Source organism: Phymastichus coffea, unplaced genomic scaffold, assembly GCF_024137745.1.
Source record: "Phymastichus coffea isolate CEN01 unplaced genomic scaffold, Cenicafe_Pcof_1.1 PCOF00077, whole genome shotgun sequence".
NCBI lineage: Eukaryota > Metazoa > Arthropoda > Insecta > Hymenoptera > Eulophidae > Phymastichus > Phymastichus coffea.
The window spans coordinates 1,211,020-1,223,494 of NW_026706888.1; the positions used below are offsets into that span (position 1 = coordinate 1,211,020).

Consider the following 12,475-nt stretch of genomic DNA (forward strand, 5'->3'; position numbering starts at 1 on the left):
AAAGGTATATTTTAAAATCCAAAATATATTTTAAAAATAATATAAAATCTTTGGCATCCATACGCAGTCAAGGCAACTAAAATCCCTGATTCTGTGGTGTTTATTGCGCATGTCAAGTTCTCCTGTATCAATTTTATTCTGACTGCGTTCATAAATTGAAAACTAAAACAATAAAAACATAGTTCGCATTTTTATAAGTTGTGTATACATTGTTCTCGCGAGTAGCCATATTGGGACGAATTGAATAAAAATAGTAACCAAGGCGATATTTAGCTAATTCATACACTACAGAAATTTTGAAAAACATTTTTAAAAGAATAAAAAACAACAAATCAAATAAACAAACACACAGGAAATTTTGTTTTGGGAATAATAAGATAGCTTAAATTCTACATACTCATCTACAATACATATTGAAAAAATGAAAAAGTTGCTTCACCTGAGCACAAAAGATTCTCAAGAATAGTAATCAACATTTCGTAGCCTTCAAAATTTTGACACATTCATCGGTTAATTGTGCTAAATGATTGCCACGAGATGGTGTAGCAATAGCGCACTTTAATTTGAAATACCTGTAAAGGAGAATATTAGGAAGCAGGACATATTAGGTAAATGTACCTTATCTTATTGATGCTGAGTTTATATCTAATTTAAATTTCAAAGAAATGTGATACCGTAACTGTGAGATGCTACAGTTTATAAAAAATACCTTGTCCTCTTATACAAAAAAATATTTCTACAAGATTTTGATTTCTAAATCAAAGTTAATTCACTCAGGTGCTTGATTAAATTACGATGTATAATTGCAATTGATAATTGTTTTTGTTATTTTCAATACACAAAAGTCATAAGTTCACTATCGATAAATTTCTTACAAAATTATGTTATTTAAAAACAATTAGTCGATTATAAGATATTTAATTTAAAAAAGCTAAAAATATTTTTCGTGAAATTCATTGATTCAAAAATAAATAATGAAATATCCGCTTCTTCTTATACGGAAAATGATGATTAACGTAAGATCAACCATTCTGCAAAGATTTGATCGCCCGACATTGCACAGTAAAAGAACGTTTCTGGATCTGACTACCAATGAAGGTCATTGCCATGAATTAGCAAGAAGGTGGAGTATCATTTCATAATGGATTTTCCCGACCGCAAAGTGCGTGCGTCTCCTCACGTATAGACTGATTCTTTTGTCAGATCCGATAAAAGTTGAGCCTGTAAAAATTGTGGTCTTTTACAATGGCAACGCAACGCAATGTGATTGAAAAATTCACAGCTCGTAGTTACCAATAGATCAAGCCGATAGCACAAATCGGTGTAGACGTTTTAGCCCAAGTCTGGAAAAAGTTTCATAGTAATAATCATCGAGCTTCCTTTCATTGTCGAGCCTGAGAATCGAATCTCATCTGTTCATTATCAAACTTTAATACGGCCACAAATTACCCTTGGCATCAATTGATTGCGTATAAATGTAAGTGCGATTCTGCAATGTTGTGTTCGTAAACGACGACTCGACCTTAAATTAAACTCTGATTTCCGAGGAACAATGGTAAAAAATATAATGCATCATCAGGATGAATGATTTGGCACTGATTGTTAACAAAATCGTTTGAAATTCTTAAAGTAGCTATTCTAAAGAATTGCCGCTATTAGCCTCCATAAATGTCACATATGGTTTCTCTAATCGTTAATAAACGATCTATTGCCCGTGTATGGATAGAATAATATAATGAGAATTCAGATATGTATATGGTTCCAGGAAGAGTGATTCACAATTGGAGAAACATTGCTCGAATGATACCAAATCATCGCTATTGTAGACATTTGTTAAAGACAACTGAACGTTACCAAAACGATAAGGAACTTTGAGTCGATCAATTTAGTAAGTTAATCATAGAAATCCAAGCCATGAGAACATTCAAGCTGCTCGGTGCACTTTTTGTTTTAGAATCCAGACGATCATCTGTATTTTTGAAAAATAATGCAAGAGAAGCAAAATAGCAGCGTTGCGATCAAAAGCAGCCGATAATCAGTATTATTCGCTGTTGAGCACGACCTTTATTACGTCACATTGCAGTGCACCAGGATTTTCTCACAAAGTCTATTAGCGCGCACGTAGCGTCTCCGCCGCGGCGTGAGTCAGAAAAAAATTTTACAATTAACCGTTTCAACGTACTCACAACGGACCTCGAACTTGACGCGCAGCGACGTCTACGCGGGGACGAACTTTATTTCACAACAGCGGCTGTATAATTGGCTCGCTCATTTGGGTATCTTGCTCAAATTTTGTAGCGACTGATGTCACTATTCTTTATCGTCGTTTTTTACACAAGAGTAATTATTATTATTGTTCATATTGAACATTCAACCTATGATAATATTTTTTTACGTTGTTTTTTTTTATGACCAGTCATTGTGATTAAAGTTTTTATACATAGCTTTTAGCAGATTTCATTAGTTTCATATTTTACAATGGAGCTATTGAAAATTATTTTTAAAGAATGATTCAAAGATTTGTTTAAATAAATCGTTTAATAAATGTAGTTTGATAAAAGTACGCAATTAACTTCCATCCATCAGTTCTTATTGCATTCACATAAGTATTTGCGAGTTATTATGGCTACTATTATTTAAAATAGACGCAATCATTCGAAAAAGAAAATCATTATTCGCATTATTAAAACAGCTGAATAATTAGGAAACTTGAATTAAAAACGAACTATAAATAAAGCTAACGTTTGGGCATAAAAATTGAAAACCTTTCATCAGTCGTCTTTCATAATACAAGGAAATGTCCGAACCAATTGAGTTTTTGTTTTGCATCGTGATGAGACGCATGCGTTTTATTGAATCGCTAAAAGAAACAACATTGGAGATTATTGCTGCACAAAGTAAGTCTCGACGTCAAACATTTTCAACGTATTTCTATCGCAACAAAACCATCACGTAAAGAACGTAATAATCGTCCGATCGCTCAGATATCCGTGACGTCTGGTCGTCAGATGTAATAGGTGATATTAGATTAGAAAAAAAATCATGTATGCAGATAATAGCAGCGTTTCGTCTGTGTTTGTCCGGTCTTCCCCAGGAGGACGTGCCAAGCCAACAAGATTCTACATTAGGGATTCCCCGTGTTTCTTTCTTAAAACTGTTTCTAGAGGAATCTAAGTTCTTTCAAATATCTCGCGTATTTCTTTCTCTGCGTAGCGTACGTGTAGAATTTTAATGCTATCTTGTGTTGCTCAATAAAGCGATGAGCGTTATTATAAATGTTACTTTCGCTGTGAATGTTATTGGATTAATTAAATGAAAAGCGATTTAAACATAAGCAATCAATAGAAATCATCGAATAATTTATTAGTTTGACAGAAATAACTTAATAACATGTCGGAAATCACTTCGGAAATTGTAGTAAGCCTCTCAATGGTTTAAAGAAGGTTAATCTATTTATCATATGGCAATATTTACAAAATTATTTATTTCCAAAACTTCCAAAGACTTCTCTAAGATCCAAATTAAATTGAGAAAGTCAAGTTATAAGTTATCAGCTTTTCTAAACTCGGGGTACCAATAAAAAAAAATTATTTAAAAAAATATTTTACTTTCTACAGATAAATCGCGCACTAAAAATATTTAAATTTCTTGAATGATTTTATTTTGCACCTACAGCAGAGTAGACAAAATTGATGCTATCGAAGAATTAGCATATAACAAAAGCCTGTCTTAGTACATACACGTGCGTCAAGTGTTCCGAGCACAATCTTTGCAGTCGTTGAACCTAACCTTGAGGAACCAGACTGAAAGATCGGGGGAAAAAAAACGCGTCTCGGAAGAAAGACAAATAAAATCGCTGCCCGTTTAAAAAGCAGAAATTGGCCAAAATCCTCCACATTTGGATAAATTATTGACGCGTAACGTCCTGAGAAGAATACTTTTTTTTTCGAAGTCCTCGGACTTGCCCGCAAACATCGTTCGACGAAATTACATTTCGCTAAAATCGCGAGCCTTCACCTACAAACTACGTCACGCGAACTTGTAAGAATAAAGATATGATTATCGATGATTTTAATTTCGATACAACTCGTTTTTGCGCAACTTTGAAGCGGGGCATTGGGGAAAGCATTGATAGTATGGCTTATTTACGCGTAAAGCGAGATTTTAAGGCCAAACATTAATCAATAAAATTCTTGGTGCGCTGACATGACATAATTCGATTATGAATCATATGAATATTTCTTAAGAATTTTAAAATAATTGTTAATTATATTAATTATAAAATAATGAGAAATAACAAACTATGAATTTATCATGTACTTGATTATTTTATAAATACACTATAAATACAGTATATTATAGAATTCTCAATTGATTTTATACTTAGAGAAGCTGCTTAGTTAGCGTACTATTTTGTTATAGCTCATCAAATCTTAATCTAAGCTCCCACGAATATCATTGTAGGAAAGAATAAACTACGATTAAAGTTCCAATTGTACTGAATCGAAAACCGCATTAATTTTAAGGCCTGATACGATTAGTATCAGGGATTTTCCGGGAATCATGCAGGAATCACCTATGCACTTTTCCACGCGAGAAGCTCGTAAATTTCTAACGTAAATTATAGATCTCGGAAAACTCCAAGTGAGACGAATCGATATGTTACTCGATATGTACTGTTCATTTTCTTACTTATGATATTACTCGAGAATTCACAATATTTACGCGACAGATATAAGAATTTGAAGTTTTATAAAACGTGGAAAACGTACTGTACGGAAAAGTCATCGGGACAAGCACGTGCTGATAGCAATAGGCGAAGCGTCCAAACATATTTAAAAACCTAAAGCAAACACAAACCGGAGCGACATGCCCATTGTAATAAAATAAATCCATCAACCGACATACCACAAGCGTTTGAGATTGACCGTTGGCATTTCCACCCCCTTATGTTGACGTTTTCCACAAAAGGCCGTGACCGAAAGTAACCTTGACTCTCCATAGGACAGTGTATTTTCTCGATATTTCCCGCAGTGTAATTAGCAATGGCGATGCCACAATGTCGATTGGCGACGTAGGAAGGAAGGAAGGAGTAAAGCGCGTCTAGGTCACTCCGAACGCTCACTCGTATATAAAGATGTTGCCCGACTCGCAAGACATTCAGTCTCGTTCGAGCATTGACGACGATTTGGTTGATAAGACTGATTGTGTGTGAAACGAAACTCAACAGACATGAGTTCGTTCAAGTTTTTAGTGCCCTTAGTGCTACTTGTGCTGCTTGCTGTAGCTTCGGCTAAACCTCACAGTTAGTATTCGCCATTGTTATTTAAATTTAAACAATTTCTTTTCGGAAGGGTCCTAACGCTCTTTTACCTCAACAAATTTTCTTGACGTTTGAATTTTTATAATATATATAACAATTAGTAACGTTATGTTTTTCACAAATTGCGAACAAATTAAAGTTTAATAATGTTAAATTGAACTTTATGTAATCATACGCGTTTCGGTCAATTTTCTACAGCGCTGTTCTGTTCAATTTTTATCTTGAATCAGGAATTTTACATTTGGACGAATCATCTTAATGTTTAAAAACTATATATATATATACGTAAAAATTTTGCTAAAATGTTCGTCATTACGATTTTTAAATTTACTTTTCCCTACAGGTGTAAAGGTAACACAAATTTCTATAAATAATTATAGATCGATTATGTATAAAATTGATAAATACAGCAAGAATATTAACTGCTGGTGCTCAATAGAAAAAATTCTAAACACGAAACATTATTCCCATTGCAGATATTCTCGGTCAGATTCTCGATAACCATCGTCATCACGATTCGAGTATTCTCGATCCCCTGGGTCTCTTCCACAAGCACCCATACGGGCAAAGTAGTGCAAATGCCGACGCCTCGGCGCACAGCGAGGCTCACGCACTGCAGGGTGGTTTGAACCTAGGACCCATCAGTTTTGGAGGTAGCATCACTAGTGCCAAGTCTGACGCTCATGCCAGTGCCAATGCTAACGGCGGTCAAGGTGGCGCTGGAGCAAACGCCCATGCAACCGCTAACGCGAATGCAAATGTCGGTAGCGTTGGAGGCAATCAAAATTACAGAAACTACGGACCATACGGCCAGGACGGTCAGGGTTTTGGTCCAGGAGGATTTGGACAGTCGAATTCCAATGCTGAAGCTCACGCTCAAGCTCAAGCTCAAGCTCAAACTCAGGCTCAAGGAAATGCCAATGGATATGGACCTGGTTTCAGTCCTAACTATGGTCCCAATTATAGTGGACCTACATTTAACGCTGGCTCAGGAGCTAAATCGCAAGCGAATGCTCAAGCTCAAGCTAATGCAAACTCGAATACAGGTGGCTTAGTTGGTGCCCCTGGTTATGGACCAAATTATGGACCGGATCGTTTCGGACCGTTCTATGGAGGTGGTCCAGCTCAATCCCAAGCCAATGCTCAAGCGCAGGCTGACAGTCAAGGTAACGGAGGATTCTTCTAACACGGGATAGCCAACGAAAAATTAAGTCTCGCGTGTCTATATGTGTGTTTATGTGTGTTTGTGTGCTTAATCAGACGCGAGATCGTGTTATGTGTATTAACTCTTTTACTCTATTTCTTTTTTCCTCGCGTTCGAACATTTTCGTATCTCATCCGCACATTTGAGAATGAAAAAGAAGCTATGATAAGCGATAAAAAAAAGCTGATTAGTATTAGTTATGATGATTCTACCGGTTCTCCATATGCTCATTAAGAAAGCAGAAACGAGGACCGGTTCTTCAAAAAGAAAAAAATAAACATTCTAGATCTGTAAATACGTGTACAAATACACCAAAAAGAAACGAAAATATTTCGAAATGCACCGATCGTGGAAGCTAGCACTGTCACAGCTATATGTGTCATCATCAAAGCTCAAGGACGTCTTGCCGATCACTCATCGTCGTTGTCACCTCTCGTTCGTCCCTCCATTTGCTTTCTCTGTAAATTTGTTGACGTTATCGTAACCACCCATTTCCTAGCTTGTGACTAAAAGAAACAGTCAACAATGTAGTAATAAGAAACGATGTGTTCGACAAAATGCCATTGTTTAACGCAGGAGTAGGAGGAATTGTAGGCATTCCAGTTCAGGAACCACAGTTCATTGACAACAACAACATCCAGAATTATCCTACTGGAAACGCTAACGCCAACGTAGGAGGTAGTTATCAACATCAACAACCGACTGGTGGTACAATAGTGCTTCCGGTCACTGTGATAGATGTACCGATGAAACACAAACACCACTTCCACCACCATCACCTGCACCGTCATCATAACAAACCCCAAACACAACGACCTACGTTTGTACTAGCTCCTCAGCCTCAGCCTCCAACATTCGTACCAGCTCCCCAACTGTCACCTCCAACTGTTGCTCCAGCTCCACGTCCACCTCTACTTGCCCAACAGCCGGTTGAAATCATCGTTATCGAAGAGACCAAGCCACTCAGAGGTGAGACGGCGTTACTAGAATTTTTTTCTGAGCTGGAGCTATTTTTTCAATTTTTTTCAAGTACTTTTTATTTTATTTATTGGCCTAATGGATGCATTTATCGCACAAAATGGTTCTATTTGGACAAACGTCAACTATTTACCGATGCATTTTTTGACTAACTGCAACACTGTTAGTCAAAAAATAGTATTTATTGAAAATTATGAATATTTCAATAAATATAATTGACAAAGCAATTAATTGACAAAGCATGCGCATCAAGCCACAACGGATGGATTTCTTCGCTTATTGATATCTGCCTGATAATTTGAAAAACCTTTAGCTACGAGCATAGAGATGTTTCTTTTTCAAATTTTTCTGTGTTAAACTAAGTATTTTCTACCAATTTTATTTTTTATTGGTGTGAATGTTTATTATGAATTGATTCAAATTTGGATTAAATTAGATTTTATGAACCGTTTATTTATCATATTAATTAAAATATTTTTCATTTTTTCATTTTATTTCAAGCAATATAGTGGATTTGAAGTAGACTAATCTAAACTGAGTACTAGAAATTCTGTAATAATATAAAGTACTAGATCTCTACTTTATTTTCAGGACCAAGCTGTAATCAAGGATGCGGTCAATCTGCACCAACGTTCAGCAGTTCAAATCCATTCCTGAATGCCGGTAGCAATGCTGAATCATCGGCTAACGCTGGAGCATCAGCAAATGCCAATGCTCAGGCTAGTGGAGGTTCATATCAGCCAGCTGTAACTGGGCCAGCTAGACCTTCTTATTATGGCAATCCCTTTCTTTACAACAAATCGAATACGGGAGCATTCTCGAACGCTGGTAGCAACACTGGTGCTAATTACGTACAGCCAGTTCAACCCGCGCAGCCAAAACAGCCTGTGATAACAGTGCAACCTCCAGTACCTCAAGGATACAGTCAAGGTGGTAATTCCAACGCCAACGCGAATGCACATGCAAATGCTGGCACTTCTGGTATCGTAAAAATAACCATCCCGCTAGGCGGCAGCGAAGGGTCGTATGGAGGTTTCAACACTGCTGGTGGTCACCAAGGATCTCTTGGCAGCTATACCGGCAGTAACAACGTGATCGGAGCTCACCAGGGATCAGTCGGTGGATTTAATGCCAACGCGGCCGGTGGTCACCAAGGATCGCTCGGCGGTTTCAACTCTAATTCCAATACAAATGTGAACGCAAACGCTAATGCCGCAGCTAATGCCGCAGCTAATGCCGCAGCTAATGCTGGATCAGTCGACGGCTACAACACTAATGCAAACGCTGCTGGTGGTCATCAGGGAGCTCTTGATACCTTTTCCAACAATAACAACAATGTTGGGAATCACCAAGGTTCGATCGGCGGTTTCAATACGATCGGTGGCCAACAAGGATCTCTAGGCGGTTTCGACTCAAATGCCAATTCCAATGCCAATGCCAATGCCAATGCCAATGCCAATACTAATACCAATGCAAATGCCAACGCAAATGCCAACGCAAATGCTAATGCTGCGTCTGCTGGTGGATCAGGAGGATTAATCGTCGTCGACGATACTTTAAATGGCAACAACGCTAACGTATTTGAAAATGGTGCTGCTGGGGCTAATGGTAACACAGGTGTATTTACCGCTCCTTTGCTGCCGAGCTACGGAAGGTTTGATCATGCTGGTGAGTTATTTCGGTGTTCTAAGAATAATGATAAAAGTAGAACGTTGCTTCGAAATTTTTCACAAACCACAAGTTTAGTTGGAAATAACGGAATCACGAGTAATTAATTTACCTGCAAAATGAGCTTTCGGTGATCTTTCAACAATTCAAATTACAACGATTTTCAGTTACTATAATGCAATACAAAGTTTGAAAAAATTGCTTAATATCTGTAATTTCTTTCAACGTAACAAATTTGTTGCAGGTTCACACGCGGATGCCAGTGCCAACAGCAATGCCAATGCCGGAGGTATTGGTTCGGGAAGTGCGTCGGCTTCAGCCAACGCTAACGCCAGCGCGTCATCGAAGGGTTACGGCGGAGCCAACGCGTCGGCATCTGCATCGGCAACTGCGTCTGCGGGAATCGGCGGTATATTTGAGTCGAAGAGCTCTGCCGGAGCAACGTCGGTAGCGGACACGCGCGACGGACTTATCTTCAGCTCGTAATGCTGTGAGACAGCTTGAAGAGCCGGTCGGGTGATAGCACATGTTTTGGACACTTTTATCTCTTACGACGCTCTTCAGTCGGCTCAGCGTAAGATTTAGAATGCTTCTAATACTTGACTCCTAACCAAATGAATAATACTCTGCGCTTTTTTTTTACGACGACGTTAAACGATTTGTTTTGCTGAATGTGGCATCATTGCTTCATTAAATACATCATGTACAGTATGCATATATGCGCCTTTTATGAATATCAATTATTCACACGTCGGATTTTATTGTTTCCTGCTGTAAGAAAATGATGTAAATTCGAAAATTATTATTTGTTAGAAATTTTTTACTTTTTATTAGCCGTAGACACTCGTTTTAAGTTTCTGCAATCGAAACCATTATAACTGTTCGTAAGTAGTTTCGGCGAGCGAAGATCGCCAATCAAATGAAATTTCATATCGCCTCGCGGATGTACTTAATAATTTTTTCGGCATTCCCGCGAAGTATCATCGATCTCGCATCAGATCAGCAAGCTTGTATCACGATTGTTTTGACCGAGCGACCGTCTATATGTGTGCGTGTCAGTGTGCGTGTGTGTATGCGTTATGTTTTATGAAACTTTTTTTCGCGTTCGCACAATCATTCGCCATTGCCGTTGATTGGTTGCGTTATTATGTACTTAAATATATGACAAATGTGGAAATGCAATAAAATGTATAATACTTTTTGAAATATGTCGTACTGTTAATTAATTTAATTACTAGGCCATCTGGAAAATGATTGACATTATTATTTTCTACCTTCAATATATTGTAAATTTTCTATAATAAACCCTTAAATCATAAAATTTTCATAAAATGTTTTTTCTTTTCATAGGAAGAAATTCAAGTGCTCATAGTAGTCGTTGTAAATACGAGATTATACGAGAATTATGAATTTAATTGGTCATGGGAAAAAAGAAGTGAGACGTTTTTTTTTGAAATTATAAGTACATTTAAACAAATTACAGTTAATATCAAAAACTCATCTATTTTTTTAAAAATTGTTATTGTTATTGTTATAATTATTACTTTATGAACTACGTTCCCGTGGAACGCTGTAGAGGTACGCTAGGTACCTGTACGCATTACCCTTGGATTCCTATAGTTATTAACATATTACCTGTTTTACCACTTTTGATATAGCAAGGGACGAGAAGTTTTTAGACCTATAGTTTTAGGTGGAGTCGAACCATCGGAATCACGGTAATAAACATAAGAAAATTTTATCATTTATGAAAATCTCCATATGCCTGGGGCTATCTAATACACTAAACGTTCTCCTTTAATTCCTTTTCCTCTCCCTCTCTTTCTTTCTCTCTATTCGTTTATAGGTGTTTCTTTTTATCTTTCTCATTCATATTTTTGGCGAAACGACGGTGGCAGTTTTGCATCAGATTTTACAAATTCGCTAATGTTGATGACTACTTTGTATTAAAAAAAATGACATGGTTAATTCCTTGTAACCAATAAGTGAGCGGGGATGACATTTGACCTCGTTGTGAGTGGTGGTTAAAATAGAGCTGCTAAGACTCAACCGACATAGAGGTATTATTTTAGTTTCTGATATTTCTCAAGCCAGCTTATAAATAACTTTGAATTTCAATTGTTATCTTGACGAAACACAAGGAAAAATTATTTACAATAAAAGTTAAAATATGCACAATTATTCATATGTTGGACATGTCCTAATGTTCGAAATTATTGCTACACTATATTAATTAATTAATTTTTTGTTTCTTGCGAAACAATAACTTCACTAAGCTATGTTCATATAGAACATTACGCATTTATAAGGCTAATTTAATGAGTGAATAATTCTTTCGCACCACGTTTACAATGATAGATTTGGCATGAACAGCCCGTATCCCGCGCGAATCAGCTTCCGATGCTAAAAGTACATTTCGATGCTAGTGCCAGTGTATCCTCGTGAAATCGCTCGCTCTTGTATCGACGTGCGCTACGGATATAGATTCCTGCCTGTATCGGTTGTCGTTGCCCTGTCCATCAAGTTGGACACGCGGTCTGTGCCGAGCATGCTGATTCAGCCGACGTGCGGTGGATACTGTGCGCTCGGGAGGCTAGAGCCGCGGGTAGTTGCCGATGACCCGCGGCTGCTCGACTTTTAATTGATTTCCCTTCGTTCTTTCACCGCTAGAATATTGCCCCACTCGATACTGGCGCGAGAAAGCGATTTGCGCTGCTTCCGACTAGGCGATGGAGTCTTTCAGCCGGCCATCGTTAGACTTGTGTTCTCGATGCCAGCGTCCAATAATCCTATATCAACAATTCGCCGAATGAAAATCCGATACGATAACTGGTATCCCGTACGATCGCGTCACAGTATTGCGGACGAAGATTTGTCACATATTATTTATTGAATATTAAAAAAATAAATGGGTTTCGTTTTTTGTTTCTCTTTTTTTCGATCCTCCATTCGTCACGCGAAACCAGCACATCGATGAGAATGGAGGATCGGTAAAAATAACCGACGGGAAAGCGTAGGGGGATGCGGTCATAATATCCAGCCTTCGATCGTATTGAAGTAGTCGTCCTTGTGTCATAAAACAGTCCAATTCTTTCTCCGTGAATAGCCCGGGCGGTTTTAAGTTATATGAATATTCATGATTTTTCAAGCAGAACTCTGGCCTCTAGTTGAATGCTCCATTGAAGTTTTTCTACGTCATTTTACTAATGTATCGTTCGACTTGAAAAATTATTAATGCGCAGACCAATTTGAATTCTTCAAAGAACATTTCAAATATTTGATTTAATCTTCATAATACCATA

At 37.5% G+C, this 12,475-nt stretch overlaps 1 protein-coding gene across 3 annotated transcripts; it reads left to right on the forward strand.

Moving 5' to 3' along the window:
- Window positions 1–5,089: 5,089 nt before the first annotated feature.
- LOC131668354 (fibroin heavy chain-like) lies at window positions 5,090–10,379 on the forward strand. Of its 3 annotated transcripts, XM_058942447.1 has the most exons (6): window positions 5,090–5,305; window positions 5,800–6,489; window positions 7,104–7,496; window positions 8,097–8,435; window positions 8,514–9,173; window positions 9,418–10,379. In XM_058942447.1, the coding sequence occupies exons 1-6, from the start codon at window positions 5,233–5,235 to the stop codon at window positions 9,657–9,659; spliced, it is 2,397 nt and encodes a 798-aa protein (XP_058798430.1). In that variant the 5' UTR covers window positions 5,090–5,232; the 3' UTR covers window positions 9,660–10,379. The 3 variants fall into 3 exon arrangements, with proteins under 3 accessions (XP_058798430.1, XP_058798429.1, XP_058798431.1); XM_058942446.1 differs by having other exon boundaries at window positions 5,092–5,305; window positions 8,097–9,173; XM_058942448.1 differs by lacking the exon at window positions 7,104–7,496 and having other exon boundaries at window positions 5,096–5,305; window positions 8,097–9,173.
- The last annotated feature ends 2,096 nt before the right edge of the window (window positions 10,380–12,475 follow it).